The sequence below is a fragment of the Ranitomeya variabilis genome, chromosome 5, assembly GCF_051348905.1.
Source record: "Ranitomeya variabilis isolate aRanVar5 chromosome 5, aRanVar5.hap1, whole genome shotgun sequence".
NCBI classification, from domain to species: domain Eukaryota; kingdom Metazoa; phylum Chordata; class Amphibia; order Anura; family Dendrobatidae; genus Ranitomeya; species Ranitomeya variabilis.
Genome location: NC_135236.1, coordinates 624,984,825 through 625,005,028, shown reverse-complemented (window position 1 = coordinate 625,005,028; position 20,204 = coordinate 624,984,825). Strand labels below are relative to the sequence as shown.

Below are 20,204 nucleotides of genomic sequence, written 5' to 3'. Positions count from 1 at the left end.
CAAAAATTATCTTTTCACCCCCAATTTTATATTTTCCCAAGGGTAAGAGAAGAAATTGGACCCCAAAAGTTGTTGTACAATTTGTCCTGAGTACGCTGATACCCCATATGTGGGGGTAAACCACTGTTTGGGCGCATGGGAGAGCTCGGAAGGGAAGTAGCACCGTTTGACTTTTCAATGCAAAATTGACAGGAATTGAGATGGGACGCCATGTTGCGTTTGGAGAGCCACTGATGTGCCTAAACATTGAAACCCCCCACAAGTGACACCATTTTGGAAAGTAGACCCCCTAAGGAACTTATCTAGATGTGTTTTGAGCGCTTTGACCTACCAAGGGCTTCACAGAAGTTAATAATGCAGAGCCGTAAAAATAAAACAAAATTTTTTTCCCACAAAAATTATTTTTTTAGCCCCCAGTTTTGTATTTTCCCGAGGGTAACAGGAGAAATTGGACCCCAAAAGTTGTTGTCCAATTTGTCCTGAGTGCGCTGATACCCCATATGTGGGGGGAACCACCGTTTGGATGCATGGAAGGGCTCGGAAGTGAAGGAGCGCCATTTGGAATACAGACTTAGATGGAATGGTCTGCAGGCGTCACATTGCGTTTGCAGAGCCCCTAATGTACCTAAACAGTAGAAACCCCCCACAAGTGACACCATGTTGGAAAGTAGACCCCCTAAGGAACTTATCTAGATGTGTGGTGAGTGCTTTGACCCACCAAGGGCTTCACAGAAGTTAATAATGCAGAGCCGTAAAAATAAAACAAAAATTTTTTCCCACAAAAATTATTTTTTTAGCCCCCAGTTTTGTATTTTCCCGAGGGTAACAGGAGAAATTGGACCCCAAAAGTTGTTGTCCAATTTGTCCTGAGTGCGCTGATACCCCATATGTGGGGGGAACCACCGTTTGGACGCATGGAAGGGCTCGGAAGTGAAGGAGCGCCATTTGGAATGCAGACTTAGATGGAATGGTCTGCAGGCGTCACATTGCGTTTGCAGAGCCCCTAATGTACCTAAACAGTAGAAACCCCCCACAAGTGACACCATGTTGGAAAGTAGACCCCCTAAGGAACTTATCTAGATGTGTGGTGAGTGCTTTGACCCACCAAGGGCTTCACAGAAGTTTATAATGCAGAGACGTAAAAATAAAACAAAAATTTTTCCCACAAACATTATTTTTCAGCCCCCAGTTTTGTATTTTCCCGAGGGTAACAGGAGAAATTGGACCCCAAAAGTTGTTGTCCAATTTGTCCTGAGTGCGCTGATACCCCATATGTGGGGGGAACCACCGTTTGGATGCATGGGAGGGCTCGGAAGTGAAGGAGCGCCATTTGGAATGCAGACTTAGATGGAATGGTCTGCAGGCGTCACATTGCGTTTGCAGAGCCCCTAATGTGCCTAAACAGTAGAAGCCCCGCACAAGTGACCCCATTTTGAAAACTAGACCCTCCAAGGAACTTATCTAGATGTGTTGTAAGAACTTTGAACCAAGTGTTTCACTACAGTTTATAACGCAGAGCCGTGAAAATAAAAAATCTCTTTTTTTCCCACAAAAATTATTTTTTAGCCCCCAGTTTTGTATTTTCCCAGGGGTAACAGGAGAAATTGGACCCCAAAGGTTGTTGTCCTATTTGTCCTGAGTACGCTGATACCCCATATGTTGGGGTAAACCCCTGTTTGGGCACACGGGAGAGCTCGGAAGGGAAGGAGCACTGTTTTACTTTTTCAACGCAGAATTGGCTGGAATTGAGATCGGACGCCATGTCGCGTTTGGAGAGCCCCTGATGTGCCGAAACAGTGGAAACCCCCCAATTATAACTGAAACCCTAATCCAAACACACCCCTAACCCTAATCCCAACAGTAACCCTAACCACACCTCTAACCCTGACACACCCCTAACCCTAATCCCAACCCTATTCCCAACCGTAAATGTAATCTAAACCCTAACCGTAACTTTAGCCCCAACCCTAACCCTAACTTTAGCCTCAACCCTAACTGTAGCCTTAATCCTAGCCCCAACCCTAGCCCTAACCCTAATGGGAAAATGGAAATAAATACATTTTTTTTATTTTTCCCTAACTAAGGGGGTGATGAAGGGGGGTTTGATTTACTTTTATAGCGAGTTTTTTAGCGGATTTTTATGATTGGCAGCCGTCACACACTGAAAGACGCTTTTTATTGCAAAAAATATTTTTTCCGTTACCACATTTTGAGAGCTATAAATTTTCCATATTTTGGTCCACAGAGTCATGTGAGGTCTTGTTTTTTGCGGGACGAGTTGACGTTTTTATTGGTAACTTTTTGGGCACGTCACATTTTTTGATCGCTTTTTATTCCGATTTTTGTGAGGCAGAATGACCAAAAACCAGCTATTCATGAATTTCTTTTGGGAGAGGCGTTTATACTGTTCCGCGTTTGGTAAAATTGATAAAGCAGTTTTATTCTTCGGGTCAGTACGATTACAGCAATACCTCATTTATATTATTTTTTTATGTTTTGGCGCTTTTATACGATAAAAACTATTTTATGGAAAAAATAATTATTTTTGCATCGCTTTATTCTCAGGACTATAACTTTTTTATTTTTTTGCTGATCATGCTGTATGGCGGCTCTTTATTTGCGGGACAAGATGACGCTTTCAGCGGTACCATGGTTATTTATATCTGTCTTTTTGATCGCGTGTTATTCCACTTTTAGTTCGGCGGTATGATAATAAAGCGTTGTTTTTTGCCTCGTTTTTTTTTTTTTTTTCTTACGGTGTTTACTGAAGGGGTTAACTAGTGGGCCAGTTTTATAGGTGGGGTCGTTACGGACGCGGCGATACTAAATATGTGTACTTTTATTTTTTTATTTTTTTTTTATTTAGATAAAGAAATGTATTTATGGGAATATTTTTTTTTTTTTCATTATTTTGGAATATTTTTTTTTATTTTTTTTTACACATTTGGAAAAATGTTTTTTTACTTTTTTACTTTGCCCCAGGGGGGGACAATACAGGTCGGTGATCTGCCAGTTTGCATAGCACTCTGACAGATCACCGATCTGAGAGAAGTGCAGGCTGCTTCATAGTGCCTGCTCTGAGCAGGCTTCTGTGAAGCCACCTCCCTCCCTGCAGGACCCGGATCCGCAGCCATCTTGGATCCGGGTCTGGAGCAGGCAGGGAGGGAGGTAAGACCCTCGCAGCAACGCGATCACATCGCGTTGCTGCGGGGGGCTCAGGGAAGCCCGCAGGGAGCCCCCTCCCTGCGCGATGCTTCCCTGCACCGCCGGCACATCGCGATCATGTTTGATCGCGGTGTGCCGGGGGTTAATGTGCCGGGAGCGGTCCGTGACCGCTCCTGGCACATAGTGCCGGATGTCAGCTGCGATAGGCAGCTGACACCCGGCCGCGATCGGCCGCGCTCCCCCCGTGAGCGCCGCCGATCGCGCTGGACGTACTATCCCGTCGGTGGTCATACGGGCCCACCCCACCTCGACGGGATAGTACGTCCGATGTCAGAAAGGGGTTAAGTGGTGGAACTTGCACTATTGCTGACTGACTAAATACTTTTTTGCCCCACTGTATGTATGGAAACATACATGCATTACTTTTGATGTTTACATTAAGACTTACATTCCAAGAGCAGATATGTAGACTGCCGCAAGGTCTTGATTGCAGGGATTAAATAAATCCATGGCTTTTCCTTCAGGGTTAAACTGAACAGCAATAAAAAGATAGGTTTCAAATAGGCTGTACTATACAATTAATATTTCATTACAAAATACTGTCCTCCAGTAGCAATCAGCCAAGATGGAATGGTGGATGGATCTGGACACTTGAGCTATTGACAGAGTATATACACTGGCTTGCGAAGGTATTCACCGCCTTGGCTTTTTACCTATTTTGTTACATTACAACCTGTGTTCAAATATTTTTGTAATCCAATTTGTGTGTGACACATCAACACTACATAATCGAAGTTGGTGAAGTGAAGTGAGAAAAATATAGGCATAAATTAAATGTATGCGATCAAAGAACTAAAAATTGGCATGTCATGTGCATATGTATTCACCAACTTTGCGATGAAGCCTCAAAAAATTTCTGCCAGCAATTACCTACATAAGTCACATGCTTAGTGAAAGGAAATCCATCTGTGTGCAATCTGTGTCAAATGGTCTATCGGTATACACACAACTTTTCTGAAAGGCCACACAGCCTGCAGCACCATTAAGCAAGAGGCACCACTAACCAAACAACACCAAGAAGACCAAGGAGATCTCCAAACAAGCCAGGGACAAAGTTGTTGAGAAGAGCAAGTCATGGTTGGGTTATAAAAACTTCGGAGCACCTTCAAATGGAAAGAACATGGTACAACAAACCTGCCAAGAGAGGGATGTTCACCAAAACTCTCAGCCTGGGCAAGGAGGGCATTATTCAGAGAGGCAGCACAAAGACCAAAGGTAATCCTGATGGAACTGCAGAGTTCACAAGCAGAGACTGGAGTATCTATCCATATGGATAGAGAGAAAGGGAAAGAGAGAGAGTGAGAAAGATTTTTTCCTTTTCTTAGCAGTTCCTGAGTCTCTCTCTCTCTCTTTCTAAATAGTTTATGTCAGGTACCAGAACCCCAACTTCCACATGTCTGTCCATTCCTACATATGACCTCAATAAGCAATACTCCATAGAGGTGGCCTTTATGGAAGAGTGTGTACAAAAAGCCTTTACTTACACAAAACTTGTAAGGCTGGGTTCACATTACGTTCTAGCAGTCGGTTAGAAGGACTGTGTTCCGCCGCGGCATAACGCGGTGTACTGCAGTCTGTTAACACTGCCATTAAGCCCTATTTCGGGCACATCGCTAGCGCACGCCCAAAATGGGTGTGCGCTAGCGATGTGCCGTCATTGAGTGACGGACCCTGGGATGCGGGCTGCAGCATTTCCAGGTCCGTCACCGCTAGCACAGATAGAGCATCTGCGCTAGCGCGATGGCATGTCAGCACTTGCTCTATGCATGGAAGAAGGTGCTGTGGTCAGATGAGACCAAAATTGAACTTTTTAGCCACCAAGGTAAATGCTATGTCTGGTGCCAAACAAACTCAGCTCATCACCCCAAGAAAACCTTCCCCACAGTAAAATATGGTGGTGGCAGCATCATGCTGTGAGGATGTGCAGCAGGTACAGGGAAAATGGTCTGAGGTGAGGGGAAGATGGATGGTTCAAAAAACAGGGGTATTCTTGAGCAAAACATTTTCAGTCTGTTAGTGAATTTAGACTGGGATGGAGGTTCACCTTCCAACAAGACAATGACACAAAGAATACTGCTAAAGCAACACACGAGTAGTTAAAGGGGACACGCATAAATGTTTTGGAGTGGACTAGTCAAAGCTCAGACCTTAATCGAATTGAGAATCTGTGGTCAGACTTGAAGATTATTGTTCACCAGAGGAAACTATCTAACCTGAAGAAGCTGGAACAGTTTTGCCTTGAGGAATGGGCAAAAATCCCAGTGGCAAGATGTGGAAAGCTCATAGAGACTTATCTAAAGTGACTTGCAACTGTACGTAATTACCACAAAAGGCGGCTCTACAAAGTACTGACTTTAGGGGGGTGAATAGTTATGCACACTGAAGCTTTCAGTTATTTTGTCCTATTTGTTTTTTGCTGCACAATAAAAGGAAAACCTAATGTTCACACTTGTAGGCATGTTCTTTACATGAACTGATGCAAACCCTAAAAAAAACTGTGAAATTCCAGGTTGTGAGATAATGTAGCGCCCCCACTGCCGCAGGGCCGAGGGGTACCCGGTACCGGGCCTCTGAGTCTCTGCCCTGGGGTTGTCACGGTGGCTAGGCCCGGTCCATGACCCTGCCGGTCCAATGGCACCTCCAGAGTTCCCGTTGCAGGTGGAAATCTGTGCCTTCCCTTCTAGCGCTATGTGTTGTGGTCCTCCCCAGCTGAGCTTACGGGATAGTCCCCACAACTGTAGAAACCACCGGAGACTAGATGGAGGTGGACATGACTTGGGGATGGGTGGACCGAGAACTCCTGCAGCTTTTGTTTGTATTGCGGTATAGATTTTAAACAAGAGTGTTGTTGCTTTAAGAGGAAGTTTAGATGTTTGTGCCTGGTGTATTACTGTGAGGAGGGTGGGGCTTATATAGGGGAGGCAACTCTGGCTCTCCCTCTCTCTCTCACAGGATGGACAGGAGGAAACATTACCCGCCCTCCCGCCCTGTTTATAATCTTTGTCCTTAAACTTTTTAATTATTGCTTGTATAATGATAAATGTTTTATTGTATTTTTGAATTTGTCATTGTATATCTTGTACCATGTTCAATTGTATATTGGCTATAAAGAGTTATTATTTGTGGTAACCTTCTAAGCCCAAGGGAAGGGCAATCCTTCAGCCATGGTTCCCTGGAGGTTTCCTCCACAGGGGGTTTTTCCTCTCCTGAGCGCTGTAGGATGACTCTTTGTGAGTCGGGGGTTTGCCAAGTTTAGTCCCATTAATGCTTTTGCAGGGACTTCTAGTTTTTAAGTTTACAAAAATGATTTAATTATTTATAAAAAAAAAAAAAAAAAAAAAAGGTGTCAAATGAGACTTGGAATATTTAACCCGTCACGGCTTTGTGGTTTAGGAGTCAGGTGGAAGTTGCAGACAAGTTAAGGTGGACTCATTTTAACTAATAGAGGATGTAAAACCTCATGGTGGTGAGCAGGCTCGGCTTTGGTGGCCAGCCTCAAGGACGTTGTAATGGTAACATCAATCAGGGGCGGGCACAGTGGTTAAGCACAGGAGTGAGGATAATAGGGTCATTGGTGCCCTGAAAGTTTACTGGCTCTGCTTGAATGGCAAGCCAGTGTGTGCCGCCCCTTTATGGCTGTCTGTCCTGGTGCTGTATGTCAGACAGATGGGGATATCGCAGTACTTGTGAATCCCAATGTACTAGCACTCCACCTGACTCCTACTGTGATTATTTAATCCTGTGATTTGAATAAAAGCTGTGGCCATTTTGACAACCAAAATAATGTGTTTTGTGTATTTATTTTAGTACCTAGGTTTACAGTAGTTATGGTGGTTTTAAGAAGGAGTGGGGTCCATCCCATATCCAAAAGTCATGTGTCTGTTTCTCGTGTTCCCTCACAACAACTCGATTAGATGATCTTCTGCTAATCTTCCGTCCCTCCCAGGTGTTATGGTTGGGACGCACCTGTATGACGGGTAGGCTCGGAGCTCTTCCGGGACCCTAGAGTCGCCCCTCTCCACAGGTTGCCCCCTATGTCTTCTTAGGTGATTTAGGTGAGACAGCCCGCCTATGACTGACTGTCCTGCCATTGGTTTGAAGTATTGCCTGAAGCTATATATAGTAATACTTCCTCGGCGTTCCGGCCTCCGGTTGTGCGCCTCAGTAGGATGTTGCCTCGGTCTTACAGCACGACTCCTACTGGTATTCTCCTTCTTGCTTTGATCTCGTTTCTCACTCAGCACAATATATCTCGCTTCTGATCCTTTCTTAGGGCACCGCCGCTATGCTGAGCAGGCACGGTCCCGTGACATTCTTTCTCGTTGCCAGGCCTCTGTCAGGGTCCCAAACCTGACAGGGACCCTACCGAATCTTCCCCCACAACACCCTCTGCCACAAGGTGTTGCCTGGTTCCAACCCAGTCAGCTTTCTGATCTAACTTCCTGCCTGACCCCCAGTTTACCCACACGGTGAGGAGTGGCCTAATGAATAGTACCCTTAGCTCCCCCTGGAGGCCCGGCTGTGAAATGTATTGGTGTATGTGATACCTGGTCAGATGAACTCCTTCAGTGCCATCAGACGTACCATAGCCCCCCCTTAGTGGTGGAGCCACAGTACTGCAACGACCAGGACTCTGGGGCGCTGCAATAACAAAACACAAAACATGCCAAGGGGGTGAATATTTTCACAATCCACTGTAAAATATGTCTTGGATAATAGAAGGGATTACTGTGTTGGGGTCAGTCTGAACTGTACAACTCGTGCTTTTTACTACCTCTAAGGTCGGTTTCACATGTCTGACATTCATGTCCATATAGTGGAAAACTGCTGAACAATGCAGGATGCAAGTCCTATAAAGGCCAGAGTTATTCTTCATGACGGGAATGTTTTTAAATGGTTATGAAAAGCAGCCCATTAGAAAAAAAAAGGATGACAGATCACTAGCCAATGTTTCCATTTCGATCCATTTTAATCTGATTGCCCAGAAACAGATGTTGATTGCTTATATGACCTTAGTTACAGCAAATCTTACTGCGTCTAAGTCTGTGATTATGAAGCCATTTATTACTTACCTGCATAAATGCTGCTGTAATGAGACACTCCTCATTGCTGAATGAATTAACTCCCTGAAATACTTGTTCCAGGACCTGATAAAACCCAGATAAAATGCTGAAATCATTATGAAATCATTGTCTTCAATTAGATCTGTCCTCAGGCTATGTTTTTTATGAAAGCGCCGCACAGTATAGGAACACGTCTGCTCTCCTTTTAGCCCAAACAGTGCAAAAATATTGGACCATTTGGCTAATAGAAGTGATTCCATGATACATCGGAGACACGTGTCAATGAAGGGCGTATGCCACTTAATGAATTTGGCACATCTTTTGAGTGACATGCGCCTCTATGTGCCTCGTCAGAAATGGTACTCCAGTCAAAGACCAGAGTAGCATTTCTGCCATATGGTATAGCTGTAATAGTATGCAGGTACTGAGTGTGTCACCACGGAACAGACAGACCAACAGTTAAGGGGTTTAATAACAGGAATCAGGATCTCCTCACAGGGAGGAAGCAATGGAAAATAACTAGCAATAAAAGTGCAAAAATATGGGATTCAAAGAATGTAACAGAATTAAGCAGGATTTTCTTGAGAAAAGAACACTTATCAGTCTGATGAGGACTTGCTTGAAGGGTCGTCTTCTCCAACGTAGGCGCCGAGAAACAGTGGCACTTGTCGTCCCTCTGTAGTCCGTGGGCTGAGTAGTCTCTATGAGCCCGCTGCATGGGGTTTCGGGAGTTAATGTGATATGCACAGGCTCTGAGTCTTTAGCTTTTACAGCACAGCCAGGAATCAGGGGCTCTGCACTGTTAAGTCTCTCACCAAGAATCACAGTCTCTGTACTGATACCGTGGGGACCAGGGGGTTGAAGTCTCTGCACGGGCCAATGTCTCTACATGGGTCTCAAAGCACCTCCCTCCAGTCACACCAGAATCCGCTTTCATATACTCACAAGATGCAGTCTTTCTGGGCAATCTCCCTCTATTTGTCCTCGACCGGGAGCTCTCTCTCCCGGAGCGCAGCTGCACCCTGCTCTGACCGCTGCTCACGCTGCTCTGACTCTTGCGCACGTGCCTTTCCCGCTCTCTGCCCGGCTTCCTTCCTGTCCCAGTCTCTAAGTCTGCCCCCCCCGGGAACCTGCAGCACAGCTCAATGGTTCCAGGCACAGAGCCGAGAAGGTAACCGCCCTAATGAACTTTCTCTTCGTTGTGGTTAGTGAAATCTAGCATCTTTTTGATGCTTTTGGATTTTTTTCATGGAGTTTCTGCACCTGGAAACTCAGCAAGCTGCTGTAGATTAATCTTTTAATTGTCCTACAGATTTCTATTAATATTGTTACTGAGTGACTCCTCCATATAGTTCAGTTCTATTTTAATAGTTCTTTTTATTAATACGGATACGATATGTACATATTAAACTTTCACAGAGTTTGAGCCGAGTGTAATTAGCATAATTGACCCGATTCTCTCCCATGAGAGAACATCCGCCAGTGTGACCTAAGAGGTATGACGGCTGCACTCATTTCCACATCAGAATGTGAGCAGAACCACAAGTACTGATATATATACGGTATCGCACATGTGACATCGCCGGCGGAAATGAGAGGAACCAAAATAACCCTTTAATGTTAAAGAGAATCAGGCTTTTCACTTTGAATTTAGCTTTTTTTTCTGGACAACGTATCAAAAAAATCACAGACACTAAATACCTGGTAAATGAATCCAAATTGATTCTTATGATTCCCATGTAAGAAGTCCATGCCATGGTTGTGACACCCATGAAGCAGAATAGAGGTGTTGTATCCCGAAGGTACTGTGTTCAACATGGACTGAATGAGTTCAGAAAAGAACTTGTCCTTCAAAATAAAGAAATATTTTAAAAAATACAAATCTGTAGTCTGTTAATATGGAATCTGGATACAAAACAATAGGGAATTTTTAATCAAGGCCTAGTAAGATTATCCGACACCTGGACAGAACTATTTACACGAATTGAAAATCCTGGCCCAACTAAAAAACTTTAATTAAAGCTGATCTGTCGTCACATTTCACAATACAAAATGGCGTTTTTAAAATGGCTTTATAATTCTTTTTCCTGGAAAATAGTAAAAATATTTTTTTTAAATAAAATGCAGCCTCCATTGGGGAACACAAGGACAATGGGTGTTACCTGATGCCACAAGGAGGCTGAGATTAAGAATTACAAAAGTCGTTTCTTCCCCTGCAGGCTACATCCACCTATAGATTGGACTAAACCAAGAACTGAGATAGCACAATCATTCCATCAAGGCCATAAGGCTATGAGAAAGAAATTTTACGGTATTAAAATTCTCCTTTTAGTGAAAAGGAGCCTCCAAAGAAAGCTCTTGATTTGAGAATTGGAGGCCAGAGACCTCTGAATAGAATGGAGAAGATTGATCCTTGACCCTAAAAACTGGTCACGAGCTGAACCTAGCTCTAGGTTATACTTGCAGATTCACATTTGTCAAGGAACTGTGAACAAATCCACAGCGGAAATTTTCTGTAGTGTGTGAAAATGGACTAATGTTTCTCTCATTATTTAAAAGACTTGATCAGGAGCCTGGATGGTGTTGAACAACGTTATTACAACCATACCGTAATATATATGAATGAGGAGGACACTTTGACAGGGGTAATTCTGGATGATTTGGGGGATACCAGGGGGCCTTTGCGACGTGGAATGAGAGTCCTGGATCCAAACTGTAGAACCCTGGGATTCATCTTGGATGAACGGAACGACGTCCAGGATGTCCCAGTGTTAACTTTCAATATCTGGCAATGGATCTCGGGATAAAGGTACGCCTTTCTTGTGCACAGCCATTCTATACTGATATAGTTGGCAGACCAGTTGTCTAATCCTGGTACTGGAAAAAAAACACATGAGATTTGTTCTCAGCCCAGTGAAGGACGTGGGAGACTTCCATGGATGGTTTGTTATGATTTCCATGTTTGTCTGGAAGCAAACTGGATCTCCTGGCATTCTACCTTGCCTGTGGAGAAGCGATAGATGGATGGTTATGATATCCAATATTTGATAGGTTGCAGAGCTAGTATTGACTGCAACAGCCTGGGACTTTGTGCCAGAGCAAGACTATCCAAAACCAGAAGACCTGGCTAATAATAGATTCAGTAAAAACCTACAAGAACTAAGAGAAAGGGGAGCCACCAGAGAACACAAGAACAATCCAATGGATTAGAATGAAAACTGAGCAGTCATCAACTTGTCTAGCATGGAGAAGGCCAGGAAACTGACTTTTGGGAGTCTGATTGATAGCCGGATGTCTTGACCTCTGACTCCTAAGGATAAATCTTTGCTATGGATAAAACAAATAGTAACCTCATGGAAGGGAGCACTGGAGTTAGGTAAAATGGGATCTTATTTTGGGCCAGCCACAATATAATATGAGAATCCATGGGCATATGCAGGCATTCTAAGTTCTCAGGCCTAGATGGGGCAAGAGAGAAAATCACTTAATTAGAAGTGGGCTAAATTCTCCTGGAATGTAGAATACTCATGGACCTTTCACATACCAAAGGAAATCGTTTTCTCTTTTAGGCTATGTGCACACATCCGGAATTGCCACGGAAATTTCGTAATTCCGCAACTCCCTGCCGCGGGTAAAACGCATGTGGAATTGGCATGCGTTTTCCCGCTAAACACTAGCGTTTTGCAAGCATAATTAGCTTGCAGAATGCTAGCGTTTTCCAAGTGATCTGTAGCATCGCTTGGAAAACTGTTTGATAGGTTAGTCACACTAATCAAGCATAGTGTTTGCCAAGTGTGCCTATGCAGTATCAATAGTAAAAAGATATAATGTTAAAAATACTAAAAATAACAAAAAATCGTGATTTTCTCACCTTCCGTCGGCCCCCGCAGCCTTCCCGATCCTCGCGATGCTCCTGGCAAATCCCATTCCCAGTGATGCCTTGCGACAATAACCCCAGATGATGTAGCATCACACGAGACCGCTACGTCATCCAGGTGATTCGCACAATGCATCCCTGGGAACGGGAGCTGCCGGGAGCATCGCTAAGGCCTGGGCTGGATCCAGGGGCCGCCAGAAGATGAGTATATAACTATTTTTTATTTTAATTCTTTTTTTTACACAGGATATGGTGCCCAGTCCCTGGAGAGTCTCCTCTCCTCCAGACACTGGGTACCATCCGCACATGATCCGCTTACTTTGCGCATGGTGGGCATAGCCCATGTGGAAAGTAAGCGGATCAATGCTTTCCTATGTGTGCAGAATCGCGGCGATTCTGCACAAAGAATGAGCATGCTGCATATTTTTACGCAATGCGATTCCGCAACGAAAAATATACGCAGCATTAGCACAGCATTGCGGAATCCCATTGAATTCCATGGGTTGTGTTGTGTTGTGTATGCGTTTTCGCTACGAAAAAATGCGGCAGAAACTTATAAAATTCGCAACATGTGCACATAGCCTTAAAGGAGCTAGGTGTGTCTGTTGGTGACATGAACTCACAAATGCAATGGAGTATATGGCAAAATTACAGAGCCAGACACATCTTGAAGACATGCTACAGACCCCGAATGAGATGGGCCTACTCAGAAAGAAAACCAAACAGTAGAAGTGAGAAGATAGAGAACACCTAGTATTCTCTGAGTCAGACATCATGGACCGTGGCATGCCTGATGTCCTATGAAAGAATAAGAACTACCACTTCAAAAATGCTCTATGGAGAGCTAGAAGTTCTGAGCCTAGTGCCCGGGCAGAAAGTTGGAGTGCCACTAGGGCGCAGGTAAGCAGCAGGTTTCCTCATTTATTCGGGAGTAGACATCATAACTGACCGTCTAGGATAAAACACAGAAAAGAGGGACCTATCTGGCAGGTCCTACGACTTTCTGGACAATGTCTAGGATAAACTCGGAGGTGAATTTTTTTGGCTTCTACCTGACTCAGAGATAATCTCTGAGTGTAAGAACTGATAGAGCTGTGTGTACTCAATGCATGTCAGTCGCGTCCGTAAAATGGACACTGTGTAGAGAATAGTAGAGAATCTGGGGATCTATCTGAAAGACCACTAGATAAAAGGTCAGCTGTAAAGGAGGATATGAGGAGACCAGACAATAGGGCATCTGGGAATATCTGTCCTGGCGTCTGAGATCTGTGGTCAAACAAATGAAGTAAAAAAATTCTTAATGATTGTTGAAGCATCTAAGAGTACCTTTCACTGATTTGAAGGACGATTACACTCAGCATCCTTCAACTGCAAGGTAATATGAGGGACTTCAGTGAAGCGGTCACCCATGTTCTTCGAATTAAAGGAATTGTCTATGCCAAAGTCAGAATCTGAATCTGACTCCGAGTTATGGACCACTCTTCTTTTGAATACTGTTCCAGGTCTCTCACATTTGAAGGATGCCTTCTTTCAGCAGCAATTTTAAGATCTCTCCACAGGTGTTCAATGGGATTTCGATCTGGACTTATTGCTGGTCACTGCGGAACTCTCCAGTGCTTTGTTTCCATCCATTTCTGGTTGCTTCTTGAATTATGTTTGGAGTCACTGTTCTTCTGGAAGACCCATTATGTAGGATGGAAACCCAGCTTTCTGTCACTGGTCACTACATTGTGACCCAAAATCCTTTGGTAATATTCAGGTTTCATGATGTCTTGCACACAGTCAAGGCACCCAGTGCCAGAGGCAGCAAAACAAATGCAAAATATCTTTGAACCTCAACCATATTTGACTGTAGATACTGTGTTCTTTTCTTTCTAGGCCTCATTCCTTTTTCAGTAAACAGTAGAATGACGTGCTTTACAAAAATGCTTTATCAGAGTGGATTCAGGAGCTCAGCAAAGTACATGGCCCTGGAGTATTCACCATTAGAAGTAATCAAGGGAACAGGGATAGCAAGGATGCCCACTAGCGCTAGGGACAGGGAAGGAGCTCTGGTCCCGGGATATCCAACAGCAGAGTTGTGACACAAGAAGTTTATAACTTATGACACTGTATCTAATCTCCCTGGACATGGACGGCAGAGAAAAATTGATGAAAGGTTGCAATGCAGGATAGTCCAGATGGTGGATAAGCAGCCCCAATCCAGTTCCAAATAAATTCAAGCTGTCCTGCAGGCTCCTCCTGGGGGAATGTCTTGTGGACAGATGATTAATCTGTTCCCTCTCTCCCCCACCCAGGAAAGTGGGGAATAGTAGTGTAAGAAAATACACAAATCAGACTAACAAGGGAATACCCATATGTATGTGCCCATATTCCACTTGAATAAAGCTTAACTTAATCGTGATGAAGCCAAATAAACTATAAATCCACAAAATTGTAATATATATCAATTAAAGGGTTGGTCCAATACCTAAAATAATCTTTCTAAATATCGATTTTTACACACTACATACTTTTGTAATTGGCTTTATTATACAATACCCTACACTACTCCTTATTATACTAATCCATAAATGTGTTGTTTTTTCACTTCTCTTCCTGGGCTGTTATGTTTGTCTCAAATGAGACTTCACAGGAGGCTGGGGCTGCACTCACTTCTCTGCAGCGTCTATTATCCTTCCTAGAACAGAACTTCATTCAGGCTCAATGCTGCAGTTACTTAATACAGTTTTTTTCATCGCCTCTCTCTGAAGGTGTCCTGGATCTATGGCGCTGATAGACGCTCTGAGAGATGTGATTGCTTCTGTTCCCGTTGCCACAGCTACTAACGGTGAAACAAAACATTGCCAGGGGATGGTGATAGAGGCAGTATAAGTGACACCAGCGCCCCCTGATAACGATTATTTTGAGGGCAGCGATAGAAGCTGTGGGGCGGCGCTGGTGTCATTTACCTGCTTGAAGATTAATAGTTACTCAGACTTTGCAGAGCCGATAGAAGAAGAGTGCTGGAGCTGCACTCACCTCTCCCACAGCTTCTATCAAACCATGGATCCAGGACAGGGTGTAAAAATTTAGAAAGGTCATTTTAGTTACCGGACCACCCTTTTAACTTTAACTTATCAATTATTTTACATACCTGTCCACTTTTAAAATTGATGACACTATCAAAAGTGAAGTGGTATTCCTGAAAACATGAAAAAGGGGGAGTTCAAAGTTTCTAATGGAAAAATAGTTATTAAATAACTAGTCTGACGTAAAATATTGTGAGATACAAAGGAAGGCTGTTTTGCTCCCTAAGTACCAAAACAAATTATTAAATTTGATACTGTTGATTTTTCTTTGAGAAGGAAACAAGAATAAAATATTTAAAGTTTAATGTTTTTTAAAACATGGAAAAATATTTAGAATTGAGAGTCCTCAGTGGTTGATACCTTTTAATGGCTAACTGAAAAGATGGTAACAAATTGCAAGCTTTCGAGACTACATACGTCTCTTCATCAGGCAAAGACTAAAACAAATTCTGAAGAATCACATATTTATGCACAACATAGTATAGGAATAAAAAAAATTAAAAAAAAGGGTGAGGGGAAAAAAAAACCATGTTGTGCATAAATATGTGATTCTTCAGAATTTGTTTTAGTCTTTGCCTGATGAAGAGACGTATGTAGTCTCGAAAGCTTGCAATTTGTTACCATCTTTTCAGTTAGCCATTAAAAGGTATCAACCACTGAGGACTCTCAATTCTAAATATTTTTCTATCTACTGGCTAACACGGTACCAAGATATATTTCTTTCCTGTTTTAAAACATGAAGATTTATCTTTTAGGACAGTTAGTCAATAGAGAACATAGCCACAACGGTCACCAGACTTTACTCAGATGGACTTGTTATTTTGGGGATTATCACAGATTATGTATTTTCAAGAAAACCATGTGAAGCTGATAACATGATTAGAATTTAAGTATTTAACCTTTAATTACCAGTGAACTTCACGGGAGGACTAAAATGACAGCAGACCACCGCCTGTCATAATAACCCATCGGTTCCCTGCGATTGTGTCAAAGCAGATAGTTGGGAGTCGGCCTACTTGGGCACCGGCGTACGTTCCATGTAAATGCCGCTGTCAGAGTTGATAGGGGCATATAAATGTTTAACAGCCATGGCCGGAACTAGGTGCCATCTGCTGCTCTCAGAGACATATGCGGGCTATTTAACAGGGGAGGGAGATCATCTCCTGAGCCTCCTTTATACCGAAGAACCCCTTCCCAGGGTGCAAATTCAATGCCATTTTGAGGGAAGGGGTTACACTGTATGCCCCCTTCTGCACCCTACGTATTTATGCCAGGAACATGGGCCCCAATTCATCATTGCCTTTGCACCTTTTCCTTATCTAGTTTTGTGTCTTTTATCTGCCCCCAACTACTTCTGTTTGCGACATTCTTAAAGTCTATTTTATGTGCTCGCCTGTTTTTTTGGGGGGTTTTTCACTTTGTGGGCAGACTTTAGCCATTCCAGATGTTTTCACCTGATTCACCACTTGCGAAGTTGCAATATTTGCTCAACTTCGCCTCTGTCCCCTCTTGGTGTACTTTTGAGTAGGCCTGGATTTTGTCTCAATTTTTAAAACTTTTGGAGCCAAAGGTCACAAAAACAGGTCACAAATCAGGACAGGAATAAAACCTGTTCATGACTTTGAGCCAAATTCATGAATCGCCTGCCCAATTTAGATGAATTTGGCACAAAAAACGGCAACTAATACCACAAGACAAAAAGGGAAAATGACTTAAAAAACTGCAAATGATGAATGGGGGCCGTAGGCTTTACCTTAGTTTCACTGTCAGTTTTATCTCTGAAAATTAAGCTCTTGTGGTCGTCAGTGACTTGTATAGTTTTTTCTTGTTCTGCAAATAAAACAGACACTTTATAGAATTTCAGGAATAGGTGAATCCGTGTTAATCTCACATCCAATAACCCAGTACTTACCCTATACACAAATGTGACAGATCTAGAAACTGGAGACTGAGCAAAAGAAGCAATGTGGAGAATAATAAGCTGATGGTCTATGGCAATATTTATTTTTACTCACTTATAAAAACATCATCATCACTGTCCTCATTATCTAAATTCCAGATATCAATATGTCTATGGAGTGTGGGAGGAATACGGAGAACCTGATGAAAACCCTTTATTTAAAGGGAATCTGTCACCATCTGAAAGCAACATAATGTAGGAAAAGAGACCCTGAGTCCAATAATGTATCACTTAAATGTAGAGTGCAGCAGAGCTGAGAAAGCTGCCCCCGCCCACACTAGGCCCTCTGTGTTCATAGTCTATTAACAGTGAGCTGCTTATCACAGGAGGGGGCAGAGCCACTCTGCAGCTAGTCAGAGCAATGATGTCCTTGGGATAAAACCTTCATTATAAGTAAACAACAGCACACAGCCTTAAAAGTGACTCATTGAATTCAGTGTTTTAACCACTATTTCATGGTGTCCTCAGATTCCATAGCAAATACCTGCTGACAGATTCAATTTAAAGGCGTTTTCCAATGTACAAAGTACATTTTAATTAATAGATCTTGGAATAAAAATAAGTTCCACAACTGGAAGTGTTAAAAAAAATGTTCCTGTGCTGAGACAATCTTATAAATGTGCCCTGCTGTGTACTGTGTAATGGCTGTGTCTGATCGTACATTGACATGGTCTGATCATACCACATCTCCTGGGCAGGGGAGGACCTGGGACATTATAGCAGGAAGGGGCCCAGGATGAAGGACATATATTACTGGAAGGGACCAGGATGGGGATATTACATCATGATGGGAGACATTATTACTGGAAGAAGTCCAGTATGGGAGAAATACATTACTGGTAGGAGCCGAGGATGGGGAGATTACACTATGATGAGGGACATAAATTACTGGAAGGATGGGGAATATTACTGGCCCAGGATGGGGGATATTATACCAGGATGAGTGACATTATTATTAGAAAGGGTCCCAGATGGGGGATATTATTCCAGGAAGGGGTCAGGATAAGGACATTATTACAGGAAAGAGCTTAGGATGGGGGACATTATACCAGGAAGGGGTCATTATTACATTGGGGGTGGGCAAAACATTTATTCATGGGATTTAGAACACTACAAGGGGTAATACATTTGACCTACATGTAGATGGGGCCCAGGTCCAAAATTTACATCAGTCTCTAGTTACTCAACTGTTATGGAGTGTCATGCATCTGTTTCTTCACATGGTGAAGTGAGGGTGATGGAGGGAATATATTTGCCACTTTTTCTGCCATAATCTTAACCCTTTGTCCACCATGCTCAACTTAAAAATTTAAAAAACTGTATGAAATCATGAAATTACGTATTACCTTCTGTCTGCCAGAGTCCCACTATAGCCTTCACACACACTTCTTGTCCAAGCTGTAAGAAAAAGGATACTGTTTAAGCAAAGGTCACGCTATCAGTTTTTGGTCAGTATTTTATATCAGTGTTTGTAGGCGAAAACCAGGAGTGGAACAATCAGAGGAAAAGTATAACAGAAACATATGCACCACTTCTGTATTTATCACCCACTCCTGGTTTTGGCTTACACATACTGATATAAGACTGATAGTGTGACCGTAGCCTTAGAGACAGATAGACAATTCTGTGTCGGGCTAGGGGCTTACGAGCTTGCAGGGGTTGCAATGCATTAAATGCTACTTACGCTTTTGCACAGACTTTTTTTGTTCTTGTTTACTTGGTAAAGGAAAGGTTAAGCAATTTTCCAAATAATCTTAATCAAAAAATTCTATCATTTTTCTGCTGCAGATTTCGGCAAATCCCTTACAGCAGCTTGCGAAAATATTCATTCCCCCCCCTTGGCATTTTTCGTGTTTTGCTTCCTCTCAGATGGAATTTCCCTGATTTTTTGAGGGTTCGCATCACTTCATGTAAACAACCTGCCAGCACCTGTGAATATTTGGTTTTCTTTTATTGTGAAGCAAACAACAAATAGGACAAAATAAATGAAACCTTCCTTGTTCATAACTAATCATCCCATAAAGTTAGTACTTTGTAGAGCCTCCTTTTGCGGCAATTACAGTGGCAAGTTGTTGGTTTACACATCTTGCTACTGGGATATTTGCCCATTCCTCAAGGCAAAACTGCGCCAGCTCCTTCAGGTTGGATGGTTTCCTCTGGTGAACAGATATCTTCAAGTCTGACCACAGATTCTCAATTGGATTAAGGTCTGGGCTTTGGCTAGGCCTCTCCAAAACATTTACACATTTCCCCTTAAACCACTCGATTGTTGCTTTAGCAGTATGCTTTGGGTCATTGTCTTGTTGGAAGGTGAACCTCCATCTAAAGTCTCAAATCACCGACAGATTAAAACAGGTTTTGCTCAAGAATATCCTTGTATTTTGCACCATTCATCTTCCCCTCAACTTGGATCACTTTCCATGTCCATGCTGCCGAAAATAATCCCCACAGCATGATGCTGCCACCACGTTTCACTGTGGGGATGGTGTTCTTGGAGTGATGAGCTGTGTTGGTTTAGCGCTAGACACAGGGTTGACCTTGGTGGCTAAAAAGTTCAATTTTGGTCTCATCTGACCACAGCCCTTTCCTCCATACATTTGGGGAGTCTCCCACAAGTCTTTTGGCAAACGCAAAACAAGCCTTACAATTTTTGTATGTAATTAAATGTTTTTTTTTCTACCCACATTTCCATAAAGGCCACCTCTATGGAGTGTGCTCCTTCCTTATTGTGGTCGTATAGAGAGATACTCCAGTCTCCTCTTGGGAACTCTGCAGCTCCTTCAGGGTTACCTTTGATCTCTGTGCTGCCTCTCTGATTTCGGCCCTTCTCGCCCAGGCTGAGAGTTTTGGTGGGCGATCCTCTCTTGCCAGGTTTGTTGTGGTACCATGTTCTTTCCATTCGATGATAATGGATTTGATGGCGCTCCAGGGAATCATCAGAAATTGGGCTATTTTGTTAGAACTCAACCTCGACTTGCACATCAATTTTGTCCCTGACGTGTTTGGAG

The 20,204-nt window shown here is 43.0% G+C and overlaps 1 protein-coding gene and 1 long non-coding RNA gene across 2 annotated transcripts in view; both read right to left on the bottom strand.

The window, feature by feature from the left end:
- The window catches only part of LOC143773894 (uncharacterized), a 101,788-nt gene extending 98,110 nt beyond the window's left edge, over nt 1-3,678 (bottom strand). Inside the window, exon 1 of the mRNA XM_077261193.1 lies at nt 3,614-3,678. Within this exon, the coding sequence (XP_077117308.1) occupies nt 3,614-3,675 (62 nt within the window). The 5' untranslated portion in view covers nt 3,676-3,678. The remainder of the gene's footprint in view (nt 1-3,613) is intronic.
- Nucleotides 3,679-8,297: 4,619 nt separating this feature from the next.
- On the bottom strand, nt 8,298-18,571 carry LOC143773893 (uncharacterized). Its single transcript, XR_013215434.1, has 5 exons — nt 18,543-18,571; nt 16,990-17,066; nt 15,302-15,349; nt 9,990-10,136; nt 8,298-8,372 (listed from the first exon to the last, which is right to left on the bottom strand). It is a non-coding gene; the product is annotated as an uncharacterized LOC143773893 (long non-coding RNA).
- Nucleotides 18,572-20,204: the final 1,633 nt, after the last annotated feature.